The following is a 23,152-nucleotide window of genomic DNA, read 5'->3' on the forward strand; positions in this document are numbered from 1 at the left end:
CTCCTTCCGCCTTATACCAGGCAGATGAATCCATGTAAAAAAGGCGTTACCCCACCCTTCGCTTTATACCGGGCAGACGCATTCTTTCAAAGAGGACATTATCAACTCCTTTCGTTTTATACTGGACAGACGCGTTCTTTTAAAGAAGGCATTATCAATTCTTTTCACCTTATACCGGACAGATGCATCCATATAAAGAAGGCGTTACCCCTCCCTTCGCCTTATACCGGGCAGACGCGTTCTTTCAAAGAAGGCATTATCAACTCCTTTCGCCTTATACCGGGCAGATGCATCCATTTAAAGAAGGAGTTACCTCTCCCCTCGCCTTATACCGGGCAGATGCATCCATTTAAAGAAGGCATTATTAACACCTTTCGCCTGATACCGGGCAAATACATCCATTCAAAGAATGCGTAACCCATCCCTTCGCCTTATACCGGGAAGACACGTTCTTTTAAAGAAGACATTAGCAACTCCTTTCGCATTATACCGGGCCGAACATATGGTGGGGTTTCAGGTTTTAAAACCTGAAACCCGAATCACCGGATTCAGGTTTGAAAATTAGTACAATTTCGGGTTCGGGTCGGGTACGGGTTTGTGAGATAAAAAAATCGGGTCCGGGTCGGGTACGGGCTTAAGAAATCAAATACTGAAAATTGTTTTATTCAGTTTTGTTAAGGCCGATACACCCCCCCCCCTTCATTTTTCCAAAAATATCGAGAGGGCGAAAAAAAAACGTTTTTTTGATGGGTTTTGTTTTTTTTTATTTTGAGCTTTATGTTTGTTTTTATTTTGGCACGAAATATATTATTTATAGTCCATACATTTGTCACCAAGAGTATTTAAAGTGAAATTACGAGCAAATATTTCTATCGGCATAAATATTCTATATTCGTCTAAGATCCCTTGCAATATGTGACCGACCCATTTCCATCCACGCTTTCGAACATCTATTGTTATCGGTATTTAGTATTTATCGGTTTCTCGGCACACGATATCCAACTGTTATCGGCGAAATTATAAATTTTAGACATCATGTGCGTTTCACGATAGAGTAAAACATTCGAATTTTGGTGCGTGTATAAATCCAATCCGATTGGGTCTCCAAATATTTCGAAAACTCGCGAAGGTAGCCATTCTGACTAGTGCTTCCATGTCGATCCCAATTTTGCAATCCGATGATATCAGACTGTCAAGATATTGAAATCTTTCAATCGTTCGACTACTTCAAAGTTTGAGGGGCTGTTCTCGATGACATTCAACAACATGGTCCTGCTGACGTCGATGGTTTAGATTTCATGCGTCGGATGGCTGAGACTTAAAGTGCTCGAACCAACATTTCAGCTGTCCAAGTCAGTGAGTAATTGAGGCAATAATCTCCGGATGCTGAGCCATCCTTTCTTCATCGGTCAGGATGTCCAGCTATGTCTGATTGTCCTGTTTTCAGCAGCGCCCGACTCCCACTTACAGATAAACATACCGTTGACGGGACTCGTAATTTACTCCTCTGGTCCTCCCTGTTTCTCAGCCTTTGCTTCTCTACGCTCCTAAATCTTCCGCCGCGTAATCCATTCTTTTCGTTTAATGCGCATCTCACCCAAGTTGTTTTCACCGGTTTCGATAAAAGCATTCTTCGCCACCCACTTCTCTTCTACACTGCTACCTTCCAGAACATGCACTACCCGAGTTCCAAGTTCTTCAACGAACGATCTCAGGTTCTTCTCAGATCTTCTAGTCGATTTATTTTGGTTCGTTGCTCGAGCCTCTCCTCCAGCCGCTGAATCCGAGCAAGGCGTTGTCGGATCTCGTCAATTAGAAGATGATAGTCAAACGCGAGGCTACCTCTGTGTTTATTACGGACTCAAGAAGGCACCGTCTCCGTTTTCAGCTGATCTATTTCTAGATAATCCAAACACTAGTCCTGCCCACTACTCGGTTTTCCAATCTGCCAGATTCACGATTCAGCCATCTTGGATTTAAGTATGGCAGAGCCAGCGAGATTGTTTGCACTAGAAATGAGTTTTCCACCCCGCCTTCTTCTCTTCCATGAATTTGGCAGATTGGAAACCTAGTAATGTATTAATCTTGGTCCTGCCAACTAAAAGCAGCTCCTGAGAAGTAAATCAAACGCTTGTTGCAGACGGGAGGAGCGGGTGCGACTCCCCAGCCGACAATGCAAGGGGAGGAAAAATCGCTGTATATGAACAACTCCAACTCTACGGTAGGCGGACAAACAGTGAAGAAGGTCGAAAACCAAATCCAGCCAACGTCGGGTGGTGAACCAAGATCAACATCCAATCGGCCCAGGCCCTTGCACCAAACCTCGAATACACAACTCTAACGTGAAATCTGTGATGTTATACGCCAGTGAGACTTGGTGCGTATTAGCAGAGTTCATATTGAGTTGCAAGTATGCATCGAAAATGGAACCGAACTGGCATGTGGAGGTTTTGGAAGGGAAAATATGTTTCAGTGGTTGTTCGAAACTCCTCCCCCTTCTGGAAAGAGGAGCTCCCATACAAATGAAGCATACATTCCTGCATAACTCGAAAACTAATTAATTTTAGGCAAAATAAAGTTCGTCGGGTCTGCTAGTTTTTCATAAAAGAAGTGGAACTTTAACTCTTATCTGCAACCAGACACCTGAGAAGACATCTCTGATCGTGCCTCAGTTGAGCCACAATGAACCCGTATGCACACCCGTGCAAGTTTCTTGCATGGGTGAATTTCGCGTCCTGTATCCTGTATATGGGTTTGTCCGAGGTCATAACTATGCCGCTAACAAGCATGGCATTCCAATTATTTTAGGAACGTGAGCATGCTGATATGACGTGCTCCACCGATACTAGAGTAACGGCTGAATTTTGGACCGGGCTCATATTTTGGACCACCTAGCTGAATTTTGCATTTTTATCACACAAAACTAAATAAAACATGCAACATTTAAATTTTATTGCAAAAAAAAACTATCCATAAGGTATTTCCTACATTTGTTTCTTATAAAATATAGCCATTATTAAGAATATTTTCATGTATTTACCCATTCCGGCTAGATTAGACCAAAACCAAGACGACATTGTAAAATAGAATTCAACTTTCAAAAGCTGTAAGTTTATTTGTACATAGATTTAGAACATGTGAATGATGTTGTTGACGTATTAGAACCTAATTGAAGCAGTTTCAGGCCTGAAGCATAACATTGCAAGTTTAAAAACAGTATTCTGAGGCATGTCCAAAATAGGTTCATTATTCATTGAACCGAACATATTTTCGACATATCTTCTTTTTAAGTTCTAGATCTCTTAAATTTTTGCCTATTTGCCAGCCAAGAGCTGAAAGGCTCTTATCTTAAATGAAGAAAATAATAATAATAATAACTTTTATTTTTACCAACCATTTATTTCTCTAGTAGCTGTAATTTCTAACAGTAACAGTAATTTCTCTGTAACTGTTTTAATTATTTCCATACGAACATAGTTAAGAAAGCTCCATGACAAGAACCAATCTTTGCTAGAGCTCTCAGTCCGTGGTGCTTGCCAATGGAACAGAGTTCCGTGTTCTACAATTATGTTTCGTTTGGAAAAAGAATGTGCAAGGAGCAAGGAAGTTTCGAGCAACCCACGTCTATCAAGGACGCAAATGGAACAGATCGGTAAACTACATAAAAAATATGGCAGGGTAGGAGTGACCAGGTGCCTACATCACGGCCATGGGCCGCACGTTTGTTTTGCTTTGATGATGCTGTACCGAGTGGTACTGAAATTGATTAGTTTCAATACCTTAGCTATTGGTATTGTTCTAAGCTTTTGAGTGTTTATAAAAATGTATAGGTTAACAAAGACTTTAAGGATGAAACGCCAAAAATGCTGGAAATCACTAATTTAATATAATATATAAAGCCTGTCCACGTTAAATTTTGGACACTGAGGTAATATCCAAATAATGTTTAGCCATTTTATCAATTTTAACAACCATGAAAACATGCTGAATGTATCACATAAAGCGGAGAGATTCAGCTGTGTGTAAATTGATCTTCTTAGCGGTTTTTGAAGATGTTAAAAAATCGCTTCGGAAGATGGGTGTCCGAAATTTAACGTGGACAGGCTTTAGTAACATAATTTTGCAAGCAATTCAAAATTATTGGATTGGTCCAAAATATGTTAAATAGGTGGTCCAAAATAAAAACAGGTGGTCCAAAATTAAATCTTACATATCTTCAGAATTTATGATATTTTGGTTCTTTCGGTGGGATTTAGAAACATTTTTACCTACAAATCCAACCTAGCACTTACCACTTTTTAGTTGCATAGGGAATTGATCAAAAATTATTACAAAATCTAACTTTTATTCGAAAAATTGTTCGTCCATCTCCTAAAGTGGTCCAAAATACCTCCCTTACCCTACTTCAGACTTCACCTATGTATTCCGTATATGTAGCCCGGGAAGTCTGCAATTCCGAACCTATGCAAGAACTTGCACTTTTCCAAACACAAAAACCAAATTTTCTTCAGAAATAAGTTTCAGTATTTTTTTATTTATATTAAATTTTGTGTTAAATTCACTACTGGATAAAAATATGCTACAAATATTCATATTCTTTGTTTTCATTAATATTTCAAATTTTGCACGGAATAATTGCATTTTGGACTTTTTTTTGTTTCCTTGTTATTTTTTTTATTCCCCCCCCCTCGTACCTTCCAAGAGCCGTCGGACATAAAATAAATTTAATATTTGTATCGGCCTAATTTGCTGCCAGCTCATACTGGTACCCAAAATTAGCGACTGTTTTTTCCATGTGAACGTTATCACAGAACTTTTGGTAGCGTTGACAAAGAAACCCATTCTCTCTGCAAAATCTTCCAAAATGTTCGGTTTGTAGAAGTACAGCATCTTGTATACATTTGATTGCCCTAAATATTCGGCGTAGATCAAGACGAAAGAATGTGTCACATAGTTTGGCAAGTCGTCATGATAATAAAGAAGTTTCCTGGGATAAAACTAAAATCCTTCTACTTTAGCGTAGAGAACATTCTAAGTCCGTACATGGAATGAGATGGCTGACCAACCAAGATACATTTTTGTATTCCTTCAACACAAGAACCACCAGAAAATCTCTATCATATTGTTCATAAATCAAATCCGATCTTCCGGAGACGAAACAGTCTTGGACTGAAAGTCTCCTTAACAAAAATTAAAAAAAAAAACGATCTACAAATCCTGGCAATTTCTGGACCACTGTAATATTCTCCGAATGCGAGTGCTTAGAGATCATCAAATTAGATTGGTTCCATCGACAATGTCGTCACGCCAAACGAGCAACAGTTCATGCACAGATAACCAGCAGGTGTTGATCTCATTTGTAAGTCAACGTAGGAAAGAGGAAGGGAATGATAATGCAATCACTTGCCCACGAGTTCATGCGGAATTTACTGATTTTTTTTTAGTTAGGCTTGAGGGCCACAGGTTCGTCTTAGTTAACGAGTTGCCAATGTAGCAATTGATGCAATTCTTATTGAATGTAGGAAACGACCTTTTTTGTTCATTTCCAATTCTAGCAGTTACTGCTAAAATAAGTCAAGTTGAAAGATCTAGGGAAGAAATGGAAACGGAATGGAAGTCCGAAATATAGAGAAAGATACAAAGTACCATGATGGAACAGGCCTGGGATTGAACCTGCGACCTCCTGCGTATGAGACAGAAGCGATAGCCATATGACTACTAATCCTGTTTACAGAAAAAAGTATTGTCAAGAGATAAAAAAAAATTGAAAAAGAATGTTGCTTCGTATAATCGTTTTACTAAGATTTCTAGTGAATAAAAATAGGATAGTCTTGTTGTCCACCATCACTATGTCCCCATTTTCATCTTCCTGAGCATATATTAATCTAATCACAAAAGTAATAAATGCAGCACCAATTTAGTTGCTTATTTTTTCTAGCATGCGTGACGACTGCTGAAAAATCACAAAAATAAGAAACAATACAAATTCTTTTTCAATGCTTTTTTTATGGGATGAACATAGGAGTTATGAGATGAAGTCTAAGAGCAGCAACCCTAGATCCTCGTTTAGTAATTCCTTTTTTATCCATTGCTTTTATTTAACGAGCTCAGGCGTGTATATTACTTTACCGAGCCGATATTCTTTATGATATTTACAATCTATATCATTATTATCAACTGTTAGTAAAAAGAAGACGAGACGAGAGTAAAATATTTCTCCGGAAATGAAATACACTAATTTTGTCTAATTTCAGTTCTAGCCAACAACGAAGCTGGTTGATTTTTGAATTTCATAAACTTGTATACTTGCACGATAAACTGACATTTTCCATTCAAAAAAATTTATTGAACAATCGCCATTTCCTGATTGGTAATTCCACAATTTTTCTATTTCTCCCAACTTATTGTCCTCACGGAGACAATACTGCAAATCCTCTGAAAGCGTAATGTTTATACCACCGTGACATATCATTTGATCCATTATTCAAGATGTCTTACGATGCACCACAGCCCATGTTGACTATTCGCCATACACCACAAGTCCAGAAGGGACAAGGGGCTGTCCATATACCACGTGGACAGTTTAGGATGAGGGGGGTATGGCGAATGTCCACGGTTCATACAAATTTTTGAAAATTTGTATGAGCAATTGTCCACGCTGGGGGAGGGGGTATCTAAAACTGATCAAAACCTGTCCACGTGGTATATGGACAGCCCCTAAGGGTGAACGGTCCTGTTAAACAATTTGAACAATGCGGGAATAACGACAGTGTAATGACATACTATCTGTTTATTGTTAAATATTTCCCAGGAAATTGTAACGCAAAGAGTCGGAATTACCGAGCTTCAATTTTCACACGAACTAATCAATTTATTTGTTCTTCGGAATGTGCATTCATGTTGTTAGACACACATTCGAGTCGTTGCACAGTGCAAGGACTGCAACACAGTCAACCAACTGACGTACAACGGGAAGCAGTCTTGAAGGAAGTCTTGTATTGTAAAAATAATAAAAACATAGGAACGTTCGTCAATGAAAATCGAAGCTATTTAAGAAACAGCAAAGCTATAACCAGACGAACTAATAAAACAAAACCGGAAAAAATGAAATTTTGTGTAACGGTTTGTTTTTCTCTACGAAAAAAGTCAATAAGATTTTAATTAGGTCATATTTAATTAGGTTAATTAGGTCATATGCAAATATCGATGCACATATTTGCATATGACCTAATTAATTTGTGCGTTATTGTTTGGAAAATGGACTGACAGACCTAATTTATCGCATTAAAAATGAACAGGACGTGCACCACAGTTCAAGTTTTTTCACCCGAGTGTGTTTTTCCTTCTTCAAAAACAGACCCGACCTTTGTCTAAAGTATCACCTCGGTCGCACCATAATCTTATCAAACTAATAAAATCAGTGATAATCTATTTTCCTAGCGTCGAGTAGGGATTTGTAGATGGTGTATGTTCAACCTCCGGACACAATTCCGAGTGCCAGCGAATGGCATGAGCTGTATTTTTGCTGCAGAAGGCTGCAAAGAATGGGAGAGGGGTTGGTTCCATCTTCATTCCGATATGAGCAAGAGAACCATTATTATTATCTGGTTTGTCTTTCGACACTGCAGAAAAACTCCGCATTATTTTCATAAGTTTTACACTAACGGATTTTTGCAACGGAACTAACGACACATGTGTCAAACACTCTATGTGAGTATTCTTACATATAATGTGTAATTTTGTTCACAATCATGACATGCATATTTCACAGCGCATGGTAATTCACAATATAATATGCACCGTTTTTTAACAAGTGTATAGCACACACATTAGAATCCAGTAACCGCACGGTGAGATGGTGTCATACAAGCCATAAAATCGTCGGGGGCGCTGTTAGAACAGCGTAGCGTAGAAAAATTACACCGCAAGAACTCAACGGGTGGAGCTCGCAAACGGAAGCACACCAAACACGATCCCGAACGCCACGGGTTTCCACCATCATTTGCTCTGGAAGTGGAAGCGATTGGGTTCAAACCGCGTGCACGCCTCTTGGGACACAGTATTAGACGACGACATGCATCTCCAGCAGGGGCGCTGCTTCTGTTTGAGAAGGCGAGTGTCTGTGCTATGCTCGTACAAGCTCATCAGGCTCGTTGTTGTCGGTTCCATCCGTTGTTGTCGTCCTCGTCGTTCTCTTCGTCGCAGAGATCTAATTAAACAACATGAGAACGTATAATATTTTGAAATAAAATTTATGAGCACATTTAATGCACATTATCTCCAGTGCTTCGCCGTACACAACGAAGATTCCTTTGGCTGTGCTCGAGACATGTTCCGGATGGTGTTTTGCCAATGCTGGCTGGCTGCCTTCACGCCGCGCAGTTCAGCGCAGGTCGTTAGAGCTTTTTTATGCTTCCTACTTTGTGTACTACGTGCCAAAAGTTGCACTCGAGCGGCGGGAAATTGGAATTCACATTCATCAACCTCCCACACGTTCACAAGCTTGTTCCCGATGAGTCCTTACGGTAGTTGGCATCTTTGTCGTTAAGTCTGACATAGGCAAAGCCGTCGCGCCGCTCCGTGTTCGCTGGAACGCAATCTCCTAAATGTGTTTTAATGCATTTTTTTTTGTTTTTGAGATCTGAGAACTAAGATCTTGATGAATCCACCTTGAATTTGGCGTTTGTAACTCATTAGGATGATTTAAACTAGTAAGTCATTTACCTTAAATGTGGGCTAGAGGACGTTCAAATTAATTATGGAGTCAACTCGAGATTATCTGTATGCATATTTATGTGATTAAGAACTTAAAATGAGCAAATCTTAGCCTCCTAAATAAAGTTGAGCATAGTGGATCGCGTATTCGAAAAATACATTCCACAATAACAAACCACAATGTTAAGATTATGAATTATTTGGTGTATTTCCGCAAAGTTATGTATATCTCGACATATTTGTTTTCAAATTCAATCCAATGGCAGATTCTAACACTATTCAGCGTATCAACATCTACAAAATGACAGAATGAACAAACATAAAATAACCAAACCGCCAACAATGTAATAACAAATTACTTGACAGATCCTCGCCACCGAATGACAGCCAAAGCGTGGAACTGTTGGTACCCCATTGCCCTTAAGTTTTCCGTCCCTCCCGAAAGCCTAAGCGCAGAGGCGTGAAATTTATGACTCTGTTGTCACGTGTTTCCATTTTCCGGTGACTTCCTTCTGAAAGGAACAGACAGGGCAATAAAACCGGGTGCAATAATAATTTGCTCTCGAACTGTTTCGCGATGCCAACCGGAGGAACGGGACGTACGATTTCAATCATTTTTGTAAGTTTCAGCCTCTCGGAACGGGGCGGTGTTAAATTTTAACTGCGCTTTTTTCCGCAACCACAGGCACCTTTATTGCCGTAATTTGAATATCGATGATGGCGACGATTCATCAAATTCTTCGAGTTCTATAACAGAGTACTTTATAACGGAATTAACATTTTTCTCTGATACGCTACTTTACAAATGCAAAATACATTACCGTTTCTGCCTTGTCTGATTCGTGATGAATTTCGCTGCTTGAAAAGAAAAAAAATATTGTAATATTCTGCAAATTTTTTAAATTTGGAAATGTTTTTTAATTTTGATAATTTTTTAAATTTTTGTCAATTTAGTAAATTTCATAAAATTTAAAAATTCTGTAAGTTTTGTAAACTTTGTGAATTTAAAATTTAAAAAAAAAACATTAAATTTTTGAAGATTTGTAAAAAACAGAACAACCCACCTACCGGTGATGATGCCTTCCTCGTGTACTATAAAATGTAACGAGAGCACATAAGAGAGGTCAAAATTGCACTTTAGATAGATAGATTGGGTTATTGCCATCAATTCACATATCATTTCGCGTTTATTTAAATGCATTGCAGAAGTTTAAAAAAAATGTTTTTGATTTTTTTTCAACCGTTGATAAAAATGAAGACAATACAATGTTTTTTTTAATTACTCCGGAACGCAATGGCCGATTGAGCCAATTTCCAAAAGCGAAAAATAAGGATTCCAGGATTCCGCGTCGATTGCAACCTATTACAAGCAAATCGGATAAGGCTAAGTAGAAAAAAGTGTGTCTCACATGTTTTTTACAAACGCATACATACACACATACAGACATCCCAAGTGACGTTTTTAGTTCCATGACGCTCTTATAAACAAATATGCACTCTACAAGAGTGCCTTAAAACCATTAGGTATAAAACCAAAATGCTACTATAGCGATCACCTCAATTCCTCGAGCTGCTATCAAACGTTTTGGAGTAATCATATAGCCTTTACGGCTTTGGGACAGTTCGTCGAATGACACTTCGTCGAATGACGTTTAGTCGAATGACATGTAGTCGAATGACGTTTAGTCGAATGACATGTAGTCGAAATTATATTCGGTCGAATGGACATTTAGTCGAATGTAAATTTAGTCAAATGGACATTTAATCGAATGGACATTTAGTAGAAAGAACATTTAGTCGAACAGAAATTCAGTCTAATCTTGCAAGTATTTAGTTGGTAATAGATAATTAGTTAAATGGATGAATCGTCAAGAGATTTTTGGTTAAATTTGAATAAATAATGGTTTAGAGGAATTTCGTGGACGTGAGAAGTTCAATCAGCAGCGGAAGAAACGAATACGGAAGCCAATGAGGAATTTTCACTTGAGCGAACAGAAACTTTTGGAGACCCTGTTGTTAGACCCTATTATTATATTAGATTATTTAAAATTGAAAACCTACAGAAATAGCCAAATATTAAGTACTGATGACAGTCGCCTCTCCACATCTCGATATTGAAGGGACCATCGAGATAGGGAGAGATTGAGGACTGGAAGGAAAATTGAAATAGGTACTAGATCCAAACAAGCTTGTTGCTATGAAAAAGGACAATAAAACAAATGTTGTTTCCTGTTGCTGATGTGCTATTTATTGTCCAAAGAAGATCTAGTAGCCTAAAAATTTGAAAAAAATCAACATAGGGAGAGATAATCCCGAACATTTTTTTTTTTTTCATCGAGATGTATAAAGTTCAAATTTATGTAGATTGAAGGGACTGAGGAAACCATCGACATAGGGAGAGATATCAAGATATAGAACAACGAAATGTAGAGAGTCGATTATATTCTCTATTCTATTTTTCGGCACATGGTCAAAAACCAATAATATCAATGTTATTTTGCCAATACTTCATCGTAGTCGGCTTTGGAACATTTCGTTGATTGGCATTTAGTCGAATGACATTTGATCAAATGATACACAATAATTTATATTTATACAACAATTATACAATAATTAAACAATAATTAGTTCAGTATAAAATTGTCCTCCAAACGTAATTTGTTAATTATTGGCCGAAAATGTAATTTCGAACAAATAGTCATATGACCTAATGTCTATTTGACGTCATACCTAATGACGAAACATCATTCGACTAAATTTCTTTTGACAAAGACGGTTTAGATTCATTTTAGTCGGTTGGAGGGGTTCATCAAAGTCAATATCCAGTCGGGAATATTCTCGGCATGTTCACCGTTTTCGTATTATATATTCTTTTTATGAACCCATCATTCTTTGAACAATTGGAGCAATAATTATGTGATTATTAAAAACACCGCAATAAATCATTTATTTTTTAATAGCTACTGAGTAAAGTTCCTCTCTTCAAAATATCCATTCGACGGAACTTCATTGGTCTAAATGTACCAACATTATTAATTCCAAAATCCACTTTCGATCAAATGTCCTTTCGATCAAATGTACCAAGATTCTTCTTCATTCTAAAATCTGATTTCGACTAAATGTCCATTCGACCAAACGTCTATTCGACGCAGTGTCCTTTCGACCAAACGTCATTCGACTAAATGTCCTACGTCTCTAGTGGATTAAAAATCATTTTCGGCTAAATGTCCCGTCGACCAAATATCCATTCGACGTAATGTAATTTCAACCAAATGTCGTTCTACGAAATGTCTTTCGATGAAATGGCATAGATTCAGCCTTTACGTATATAGACCCCATTCGATTTTGGCAACATTCGGTTTTTGGTAACAAAACTATTCAATTTTGGCAACACATTTATTTTTTTTTTTTTTATATTGCTCATAAACCATGTGAAAAGGACTTTAAAAAACCCAGATCAATCCACCTAGCGTTGGTGGTGCCTTTCTCGCGCATAAAAAAAAAAGAAAAACACATAAGAAAGGTCGAAATAGCACTTTAGGGCGATAGATTTTACTTTTTCCATCAATTCATATGCATTTGCGGTCATTTGAATGCATTGCTGCAATATTAAAAAAAAAAATTCGTTTTTGAAAAAAAAAATCTCAAGGGGAGACTCTTGACAGAAAAACAATGTTTTTTCAATAACTTTAGAACGCAATGACCGATCGGGCCAATTTTCAATAGGAAACAACTAGACCGCAATCCGCGTCGACTGCAACTTGTTGTGAGCAAATAAGCGAGCGAATAATGCTAAGTACCAAAAAGTGAGTCTCACATTTTTGTACACACACACACACATACATACACACATACAGACATCACCTCAATTCGTCGAGCTGAGTCGATTGGTATATAACACTATGGGTCTCCGAGCCTTCTTTGTATACAAGAAAGATAAAAACGTAAAAAAAATCGATTTTTTTCAAGGGAAATGCTCAAATTTCAAAATTTTCGTGAACAAAACTGGTTAGACCCCGAAATTGTAAAAAAAAATCGCGATCCGTAAATCCGCGTAAAAAAGTGTCACAAAAAGTGAAGTAATAGAAAGAGAAAACAAAACCTATTCTATTTTGACAACATTACGTGTTGTCAAAATCAAAAGGGGTTTGTAATTAATATGCAAGAAAAGACAAGAAACTAAGGTTTGCAAAACAAATTCAATTTTTTTTTTCAAATGATTTCAAATGAAGTTTTCAAATTTTTTAAAGCTTTATATTTCAGTCAGACCTCCATGATTTGATGTTAAATGGGTCATCGACTTATTTAATCACCGATATGTGGAACAGAAAATCCACGAAAAGCTTTTCAAATGGACCATAACAGGACTATAACACAGAAAATATTTTTTGATCCTACGGCAGAAATTATTTCCAGATGAGATGAGATAGAGGAGGAGAGATGACTGTAAATATTTTTTAAATTTTACAAATTATTTCAAACTATAAATTTTCATTTTTTATGGTTTATTTATTATTACTTTTTTGTTTTTTTTTGGTTGATTTTCAATTTTTTTTATTTCATTTTTATTTCTCTGATTTTATTTATTTTAAATTTTTTTAAAGGTTTATTCAGTTTTTTTTTAAATTTCTGAGTCTCCTTAATTTTAATTTTTCTTGAAGTTTTGAATTTTTAAGATTTTCATTTATTTATTTTTTGAAATATTTTTATTTCTTGATTCCTTTGAACAGATTTTATTTGGTTTAGTTTTTTTATTTTCTTTTAATATTTTTTTTATTTTTTATTTTGAACATTTTTCAAATTTATACTTTTTTATAAATTTGTTATTCATTCCATTTTTCTTTTGTTTTTCAAATTGTTCCTTTAATTACATATACTTTTTAATCTTTAAAAATAACTTTAAATTTAGAATTTATTAAATTTTTTCAACGTATTTTTTTCAATTTTTTTCATTTTTTTCTCAAATTTTCAAGAAACTTTTATTTTATTCGAAAATATTTTAATACTTTTATTTTAAGAACGAAAAAATCAAATGTCTCGAATTACTAAGGTAAGGCAGATATTTTGGACCACCAGTTCGACGGCTCATATGTTGGACCACTGAGTGCAAATTCCTCTTGGTGGTCTAAAATAAGAGCCCCCATAAGGGTGGTCCTAAATTTTTGAGGCTCCTAACCTTCTTTAAAATTCTTTTTAAATCAATACCAAATTTTCAAAACGACTCAGGCGTCGTACACTAATTACGTAGGCACTTATGGGGGGAGGTGGAGGGTCTGCCATTTTCTTACGAGTAGCAGAAGCCCTCACATGCGTATTGATGGTATTGGTTTGCGTGCTATCAGTGCTATCAGATTCGTCAAATCGACGTTCGAATCTTTGTTTACAAAAGCAGATAAGTCGTTACTTCGTAAGTCGTATCCCTTACTCGATACTCTCTAAGTCGAAGTAATTTCCAAAAGCTTTTTAACCTCGCTAACTGTTGTCAGAATCAGTTCACATGCACAAAATATATGATGTCGGGCCGTTTGGCCGAGTCCCGTTTGTTCGAATATCGTTTGGCCGAAGAGTTAAAAAACTTATATTGTGACTAGTAAAACGTGAGTAATGAGAGGTGAGTAAAAAGAATTACATTTTGCACATCTCATGAAAAATAAGAATAATCACATTTAAAAGTGAGAAATAAGAAGTGATAAGTGAGACGTGAGAAGAGAAAAGTGAGTAGTGGGAAGTGAGAAGTGAGAAGTGAGAATTGAGAAGTGAAAATGAGAAGAGAGAAATTTTAGAAGGTTTGAAGTGAGAAGTGAGAAGTGAAAAGCGTGAAATGAGAAGTGAAAAGCGTGAAATGAGAAGTGAAAAGCGAGAAGAAAGAAGTGAGAAATGCGATCCGTGGAGTGACTTTCACCATTAACTTTTCATTTCTCATTCTCACTACTCACTTCCCACAACTCAATACTCACTTCAAACATCTCGTTTCTCACTTCTCACTAGTCTGTACTCGCTCCAAATATCTCATTTCTCAATTCTCACTTTTCTCTATTCACTTCGAACATCTCATTTCTCCCCTCACTTAATAAGGAAACCAATTTTTACTATTCGACCGAACGGCGTTCGACCAAATGCCTCTAAATCATATTTCTACATGTTATGAAAAGCTTTTGATATTTTAGGAAAAAAAAAGTAACTCGATACCTTCCTAACTCGGTAGTCCCTTCAATATCGAGTTAGGGAGAGCTCACTGTATAAATGCTAATGTTTTTTTAAAACTCATTCTGAATTTTCCAATTTTTAAATCCTAAAAACTTTTAATTTCTTTAAATTTATAAATTTCACGAATTTTTGAAAAAATATGAGGTTTTAATTTTTTTATTTTGTTAATTCGCAAATTTTTAAATTTTTTGTAAATTTCTTATATATTTTTCAATTTAAAAAAAATAACTACTAAATTTTTTTATATGTGTTTTTTTTTGTACATGCTTTCAATTTCATATATATTTTTTTGCTTTTTCGATTTTTTTAAATTTTTTGGTGTAATATATATTCCATTTATTAACCTAATTTTTTTATTTTTTATTCTGATGAGTTTTTGTTAAAAAAAAATGTTGCTCACAATAATATTGTCTTTTAACTTGTCAATTTTTATAAATAACTTTGATTTTATTTTTAAAAAAATTGATTTGCATTTTTTAAATGTTTCAAACACAGACTCCAGTCGAGTTTGGTAACATTCGGTTTTAACAGCATTCAATTTTGGCAACAAAGACATTAGATTTAGGAAACAATCTTTACGTAAACAAGTATCACAGGTTTACAATAAGTAAAAAATGAGAAAACAGAAACCATTCGGTCTCGGCAACATAAACGTTCCGAACATGTAACCAAAGTCAAAAGGTGTTTGAATATAAAATTTGCAAAATTTTTATTATTTTTCGAGCATGTCATATATTTTTTTTTAGGTTGAATGTTACTTTTAAAATTGAAAAAAGTTAAACATAACTTTCTAATTTTTTAATAAATTTAATTGTTCTTCATTTTTTTATATTTTTATTTTTTAACATTCTTCATTAACATTAACACCTCGATAATTTTTTTAATTTTTACGTCTTATTTTTTAAATTTTGAATTTTATTTAATTCTTTTATATTTTGAAGCTTTTCATTTTTTTCTATTTTTTTAATATTTTTTTTTATTATACTCATTCTACATTACTCATATTCCGACACTCTCTTTTCAATGGCCGTTTTGGCTTTATTTGTGTGATATTATCCATATAATCTTTAATTCTTTTGTAATCTTGATCCTCAGTACGGAAAACCAATAAAAATGTTAATTTTGGGGTACTAAAATGCCAGTGTTAGGAACATGAGTCATGATCGGAATTTGAGTGAAAATGAAATTTTAAATTTTTATTTTATTTTCCAAATTTTATATTATAATTTTTTATTTTTATTATTGAAATTTTTCGATATTTATAAAACTTTTTTTGCTGAATTCTCTTTTTTTTAATTTCTTTTTTTAATTTAAATTTTATAAATTTTGAAGATTTTTCAATTTCTTTCTTTTATTTAATTTTCTTGTTTTTTAATACATCAATTTGATAATTTAATAATTCTTAAATTTTTAAATTTTTAAAGTTTCATTTTTCACTTTTTTTCTTTTTAAATTTTTACAATTTTTCAATTTTGCAACTTTTTGAACAGTACATTCAAAGTTAATTGCCTATATGCCGGGTATTAAGCCATCCGGAGTGGAAATTAATTACTATGTCTGAAGCTTGATTATGCATATGTACAACATGTGATAGATTTAGTTCGGAAAAGGTATTGGAGGGTAACCGCCCCTTCGGTGGGGTTTGATCCCACGACCCCAGTTCGCATGACAGGTGCTTTCCCTACTAAGCTACGAAGGACCTCCGTCGTCCACCGCAGCTTAGCGGGTACTGATGAAACCAAATTCCCAGCATCAGGTACCAGCCGATCTCTCTCGCAATACATTTCCAGAACTAACTCTCAAATGTATTTTTGTACACATGTCAACCAAGTAGGATGAGTATTTAGTATTGTCCGGCTTCTACACACTTGCTTCATCAGCAACGGCGCTCAATGAAGTAGGGTTGTGTGAGGTTGTGCCAGTTTGGTCGTCAGATCCCGACCCGACCACACAAGCGAAGAGAGATCGCCACTCCATTAACTTTGAATGTACTGATCTCGAGTGGCGATCTCTCTTCGCTCCAATACCTTTTCCGAACTAAATCTATCACATGTTGTACATATGCATAATCAAGTTTCAGACATAGTAACTTTTTGAATTTTGTAAACTATATAAAAGTTTTTAAATAGAATCAGTAGTAGTTGCGTCGAGTCACATAATTTATTTTTTATATCAATTCATATCTACTGAAGTCAAGTCGTGAGGCTACTCAAGGCTAGCTCATACTCAAACATTTCTTGACGTAGTTGACACCTATGCTATGCACTGCACAGTTCATTTAATATGAAGATATTCAACGGAAAAATATCAGACACAACACCAACCCTTCTATAAGGATAAACCCTGCTGTCAAGGAGAAACGTTGATCACCGTCATCCGGCTTGGAATGCAGTTACCTTTCAGTTCGTCCCCATTTCGCAGTTTTGTTACTGTGGATCAAAGAGGTTGTCGAATTATCAGCTTATGGATTTATCCCATTCACCCACTAAATCACATTTGGAATCCTATTGCGATGGAAGCGGACAATCAATTCTCCGAATCAACACACCATCCTAATTGAGACATTGTTGAACTTGGACTCTCTGCTGCTGGCAGTTCAAACAAAGTTGTCCCACCACCAGTTCCAGAAGTTAGTACGTTCGCTCTTCGTTGGAAGTGCCCTGCATGGGAAAAAATAGAGACGACAGTTAGAGATAGACTTGGGCACAATAAAAAAAAGTGATCAATTGCTAACTTCACACACCACCAGTTGCAGGACACAGTTTGATAGTCGAAATTCATCTGAGTTTTTTGCTGCCCTGCTCTCTTCCCGCTTTAACGCACTCGTGGAAGTGCAACGAAATTAGAACCCACTATTGTCGGAATCGAATTTGCTCGTTTGTTTGCTTTGATTTCCCGCATTGCTTCGAATTGGATGGCTACTGATGACAGGGTTGTAGTCTTGAGTAGTTGGGTTATTTAGTCGAACGCCGATTGGTGGATAATTTTAAATCGTGAATTTCAAACGCGACCATTAAATAAATAGAAAACAGTGCTAGCCAGTCGAGTTTTGAGTTCTTAAAATAAAAGGGTAATTTAATCAAATATATTTGATTCAGGGAAAGTGGATTTAGGCCAAAATTGAAGCATTTCCGATCAATTTATGACTCAAAGTCTTGTACAAGTTTAGTTATACCATTCTGACTGTACAAGTCAAGCCAAAGTCCAGTCAAATTGGAAAAATCTCCTCACAGAAATTAGGCTATCGCATTCAACTGCCATACTGAAGAAACAGCTTCTTTATTTATATATTTTTGAGGTCAGTTCTGTTTTGACTAGAATTCATATCGAAAACAACTACTTCGCTGTATCCTTTGGTCTTGTACGCACCGGCGTGTACATATCTAAATGGGTATCGATTGATTATTCAAATATTGCCCGACACGTTTGCATCCACCCTTCCCAACCAAGTCGCCTATTGGTAGTAAAAAGAGGTGGCTGAAAAACAGCACAACAACTAAACACAAAGCTTGCTGCCCACAATATTTCATCCACACCGTCGGGCCCGTCTCGGATAGGAGGCGATCTGCGAGAAGCGTCACATATCAAACAGCCATCGAACGAACCTTGCTGGAAACCCGAAAAATAGAAACGGCAAGCGACTACTGTCGATGCTGCTTCAATCCACCACCGAACTGGAATTCCAACGCAAGCACCTCGCTGAAGCAGATCGATGCAAAAAAGCTTCCTCCTGTTTGACAAACATGGGAATTTATAGGCTTAGAACATATGCGTGTCCAACACCACAACAGACTGCCATCGGCATTGCTCCGGTTGGATTCACCATCAGTGGGAACGTACAGCTCTGGCTCACGACTCCAAAGGGTTCTACTGGGGCACTTTTTTTCCTATAGACGCTTCGACTCATTTGCATGAAAGGCTTCTGCTAGTGCGACATGGCTTCCCGGGTCCATGGGAATCCAACAATAACGGTTGACTGGACTGGTCGGTGCGTATAAGGATCCGTGCGGACCAAAGCAGCCAAAATGGAAATTTACGAGCTGCGATATCAATAGGATTCAGGGTTGATCTTTTAAAACTAAAAAGCATCAGGTGACAAGAATGTATCGAGGGCAGATGATTTCACTTGTAGCAACAGGAATCATGGGATACGTACGAAAAGTAGAATTAAAAGAAGGAAATTCATTGTTTGTGTGAGACTTGAAAATAATTCGTAATTCAACTGTCTTCAAGTGGAGTTGTCAAATAATCATTTTGTCAGTTTTGTGTTTTTTTTTTCACAAAATACATTTGATATGGGTTTTTCGAATTGGACCTTCTGATTTAAACTTTTCAGTTTGCATTTGTTATTCAAGAAAGTGGAAACTAAATCTGATTGGGCTCTTCCCGGAAACCAACCGGAATTGCCAACGCAAGTCCATTCCGAGCACGGATGCCAACAAACCTCGCAAGCTATTATATAATTTCCCAGCTAAGACTTCAATTAAAACCAAACCAGGAGAAGCAATCATCTAATTTAATTTTTATCTCTCTCTATCTCTTCTCGAAACAGGTAAGCACAGTGCCGCACCACAACCGACCCCGCCGCTCTCAAATGAAGTGGATATCTTGGCAAAGGGAATTAAATTAAATACACACCGGTAGTAACTATCGGGAAAAAGTTTTTGAAAAACGTCTACTCAGCTCAGCTCGAAAAAGCTAACCACCGCCGCCCACGACGTTGTACTCCGACCGATCCGATCCGATCCGGGACGGACAGACATAGACCGACGAATCCGTTCGCACTGTCAAGATAAGCTGTTTTTTTCCGACCAGTTGGTGTTTTCCCGGTCCGATCCGCCGCCCGTCCGCTCGGTTCCGCGCTACGCAGCACCGCAGTTTCGTGTGATCAACAGTGCCAGTTGACCAACTGGTTCAAGTTTCATGAAGTGAGATTGTTCCGAGAATATAAGAAAAGCTAACGAACCGCCGCACTGCACTGGTACTGGTCCGGATCCGGGCGGAGGAAAGCCACTGGGGAATACTAGTATACTAGTTATTTCTTTTTACTGACTGTTGGTCGTGGGGTCTCTAGCCAGCAGGAGGAACAAAAAACCAAAGGAGCGCAGCAGAAATGGACGAGAAAACTCTGGTAAGCCAATTATCTTTGCGCTCGGTTCGATAGCGACGGGTATCTGGATGTATCCGGTTTCGGGTTAACTGTGGTGCTTGGCGGCGAGGGGGGAGTACTGGGAGACGTGGTTGGGACTCAAAGCAGCGGGATTATAATAATTTCAATTTATATCTCATTAAATAAATGCATCGCGTTTGTGGTTAGGTTGCCACCACTAGGAGTAAGAAAACTGTGCACTGAAGTGCATTTTGCTAACAGGGACGATTTTTCTTCGGAAGTGAGCGGAAAACACGGAAACTAAATGGCGATGCAAGGTTTCCTGTTACTGGTAACCGATGAGGTTTCCATGGCTGGTTTGAAACGGTTGCTGTAGAATTATTCTACGGTTTTCTTTTGGAACGCTTCAAATGCGAACCCCTTTCCTGTTTTTTTGTTTCTTGCCGTAATGATAAATTTTATAATTCACATCATTTACAAAAAAAAAAAGAAAATAATAGGAGGGCTAAATTTATACCCTTTGGGGGCAGCAGGGACTATGTCCAAGGGCTTGACGATTCTCCCCAGGCCATCTGCGAGTTGTGGCGCCTGCCTAGGATGTGGTGGGGTTTGACAGTGGGCCCTGTTAAACCTCTATAAAAAGCTGCATGAATCCGCAAGTAGGCTCCGCCAAAGCGACCGTGTGCCGCCCAAAGCGCACAAGCCCAAGTCCTGGTGTTAGGTGGGACGCTAAACAGCCCTGACACGACGGCCCTCCGACGATACAGGAGGTTTGCGCAGGCCCAATAAGCCGCCTTTAAAAACAACCATTACGAACAACATAGAAGATAATACGACTCGATACAATCGTCAACGACCTAGGCGACGAATAAAGGATCACGATTGGAAGCTTGGAACATGGAACTGCAAGTCGCTAGGCTTCGCAGGTTGCGACAGGATAATCTACGATGAATTACATCCCGCAACTTCGATGTCGTAGCGCTGCAGGAAATCTGCTGGACAGGACAGAAAGTGTGGAAAAGCGGGCATCGAGCGGCTACCTTCTACCAAAGCTGTGGCACCACCAACGAGCTGGGAACCGGCTTCATAGTGCTGGGAAAGATGCGCCAACGCGTGATTGGGTGGCAGCCAATCAACGCAAGGATGTGCAAGCTGAGGATAAAAGGCCGTTTCTTCAACTATAGCATCATCAACGTGCACTGCCCACACGAAGGGAGATCCGACGACGAGAAAGAAGTGTTCTATGCGCAGCTGGAGCAGACATACGATGGATGCCCACTGCGGGACGTCAAAATCGTCATCGGTGACATGAACGCTCAGGTAGGAAGGGAGGAATGTATAGACCGGTCATCGGACCGGATAGTTTGCATACCGTATCGAACGACAACGGCCAACGATGCATAAACTTTGCAGCCTCCCGCGGAATGGTAGTCCGAAGCACTTTCTTCCCCCGTAAGAATATCCACAAGGCCACATGGAAATCACCTAATCAAGTAACGGAAAATCAAATCGACCACGTTCTAATCGACGGTAAATTCTTCTCCGACATCACGAACGTACGCACTTACCGCAGTGCGAATATTGAATCCGACCACTACCTCGTCGCAGTATGTCTGCGCTCAAAACTCTCGACGGTGATCAACACGCGTCGGAGTCGTCCACCGCGGCTTAACATTGGGCGGCTACAAGACGGTAGACTAGCCCAAGACTACGCGCAGCAGCTGGAAGTGGCACTCCCAACGGAAGAGCAGCTAGGCGCAGCATCTCTTGAAGATGGCTGGAGAGATATTCGATCCGCCATTGAAGCACCGCAACCGCTGCACTAGGCATGGTGGCTCCGGATCAGAGAAACGACTGGTATGACGGCGAATGTGAGCAGTTAGTTGAGGAGAAGAATGCAGCATGGGCGAGATTGCTGCAACACCGCACGAGGGCGAACGAGGCACGATACAAACGGGCGCGGAACAGACAAAACTAGATTTTCCGGAGGAAAAAGCGCCAGCAGGAAGATCGAGACCGTGAAGAGACGGAGGAACTGTACCGCGCTAATAACGCACGAAACCGTTCACGTAAGGGCCACGTGCCACAGCCCGATATGTGTAAGGACATAAACGGGAACTTTCTACGAACGAGCGTGAGGTGATCCAAAGGTGGCGGCAGCACTACGAAGAGCACCTGAATGGCGATATGGCAGACAACGGTGGCGGTATGGTAATGAACCTAGGGAGCACGCGCGCAGGACATGCGACTTCCGGCTCCGAATCTCCAGGAAATCCAGGAGGAGATCGGCCGGCTGAAAACAACAAAGCCCCTGGAGCTGACAAACTACCAGGAGAGCTGTTTAAACACGGTGGTGAAGCACTGGCTAAAGCGCTGCACTGGGTGATTACCAAGGTTTGGGAGGATGAGGTTCTGCCACAGAAGTGGATGGAAGGTGTCGTGTCTCATTTACAAAAAGGGCGATAAGCTGGATTGTAGCAACTACCGCGCAATCACATTGCTGAACGCCGCCTACAAGGTACTCTCCCAAATTTTATGCCGTCGACTAACACCAATTGCAAGAGAGTTCGTGGGGCAGTATTAGGCGGGATTTATGGGTGAACGCTCTACCACAGACCAGGTGTTCGCCATACGTCAGGTATTGCAGAAATGCCGCGAATACAACGTGCCCACACATCATCTATTTATCGACTTCAAAGCCGCATATGATACAATCGATCGGGACCAGCTATGGCAGCTAATGCACGAAAACGGATTTCCGGATAAACTGATACGGTTGATCAAGGCGACGATGGATCGGGTGATGTGCGTAGTTCGAGTTTCAGGGGCATTCTCGAGTCCCTTCGAAACCCGTAGAGGGTTACGGCAAGGTGATGGTCTTTCGTGTCTGCTATTCAACATCGCTTTGGAGGGAGTAATACGAAGGGCAGGGATTGACACGAGTGGTACGATTTTCACGAAGTCCGTCCAGTTATTTGGTTTCGCCGACGACATTGATATCATGGCACGTAACTTTGAGAGGATGGAGGAAGCCTACATCAGACTGAAAAGCGAAGCTAAACGGATTGGACTAGTCATCAACACGTCGAAGACGAAGTACATGATAGGAAGAGGCTCAAG

The 23,152-nt window shown here is 38.5% G+C and overlaps 2 protein-coding genes across 12 annotated transcripts in view; both read left to right on the forward strand.

Annotated features, from left to right (window-relative positions):
• LOC134220944 (protein muscleblind-like) overlaps positions 1–23,152 on the forward strand; it is a 666,328-nt gene that overhangs the window by 606,863 nt on the left and 36,313 nt on the right. The gene's annotated exons all lie outside the window — the stretch shown is intronic.
• Positions 1–23,152, forward strand: part of LOC134220941 (muscleblind-like protein 1) — a 413,633-nt gene that overhangs the window by 46,951 nt on the left and 343,530 nt on the right. For all 11 annotated transcript variants that reach the window (XR_009982128.1, XR_009982129.1, XM_062700086.1 and 8 more), the window contains one exon: positions 19,475–20,053. Coding sequence is in view for 8 of the 11 variants with exons in the window: in XM_062700081.1 (XP_062556065.1) it covers positions 20,036–20,053 (18 nt within the window). In the remaining 3 variants the exon portion in view is untranslated. The remainder of the gene's footprint in view (positions 1–19,474; positions 20,054–23,152) is intronic.

This window comes from Armigeres subalbatus, chromosome 3 (assembly GCF_024139115.2).
Source record: "Armigeres subalbatus isolate Guangzhou_Male chromosome 3, GZ_Asu_2, whole genome shotgun sequence".
NCBI classification, from domain to species: domain Eukaryota; kingdom Metazoa; phylum Arthropoda; class Insecta; order Diptera; family Culicidae; genus Armigeres; species Armigeres subalbatus.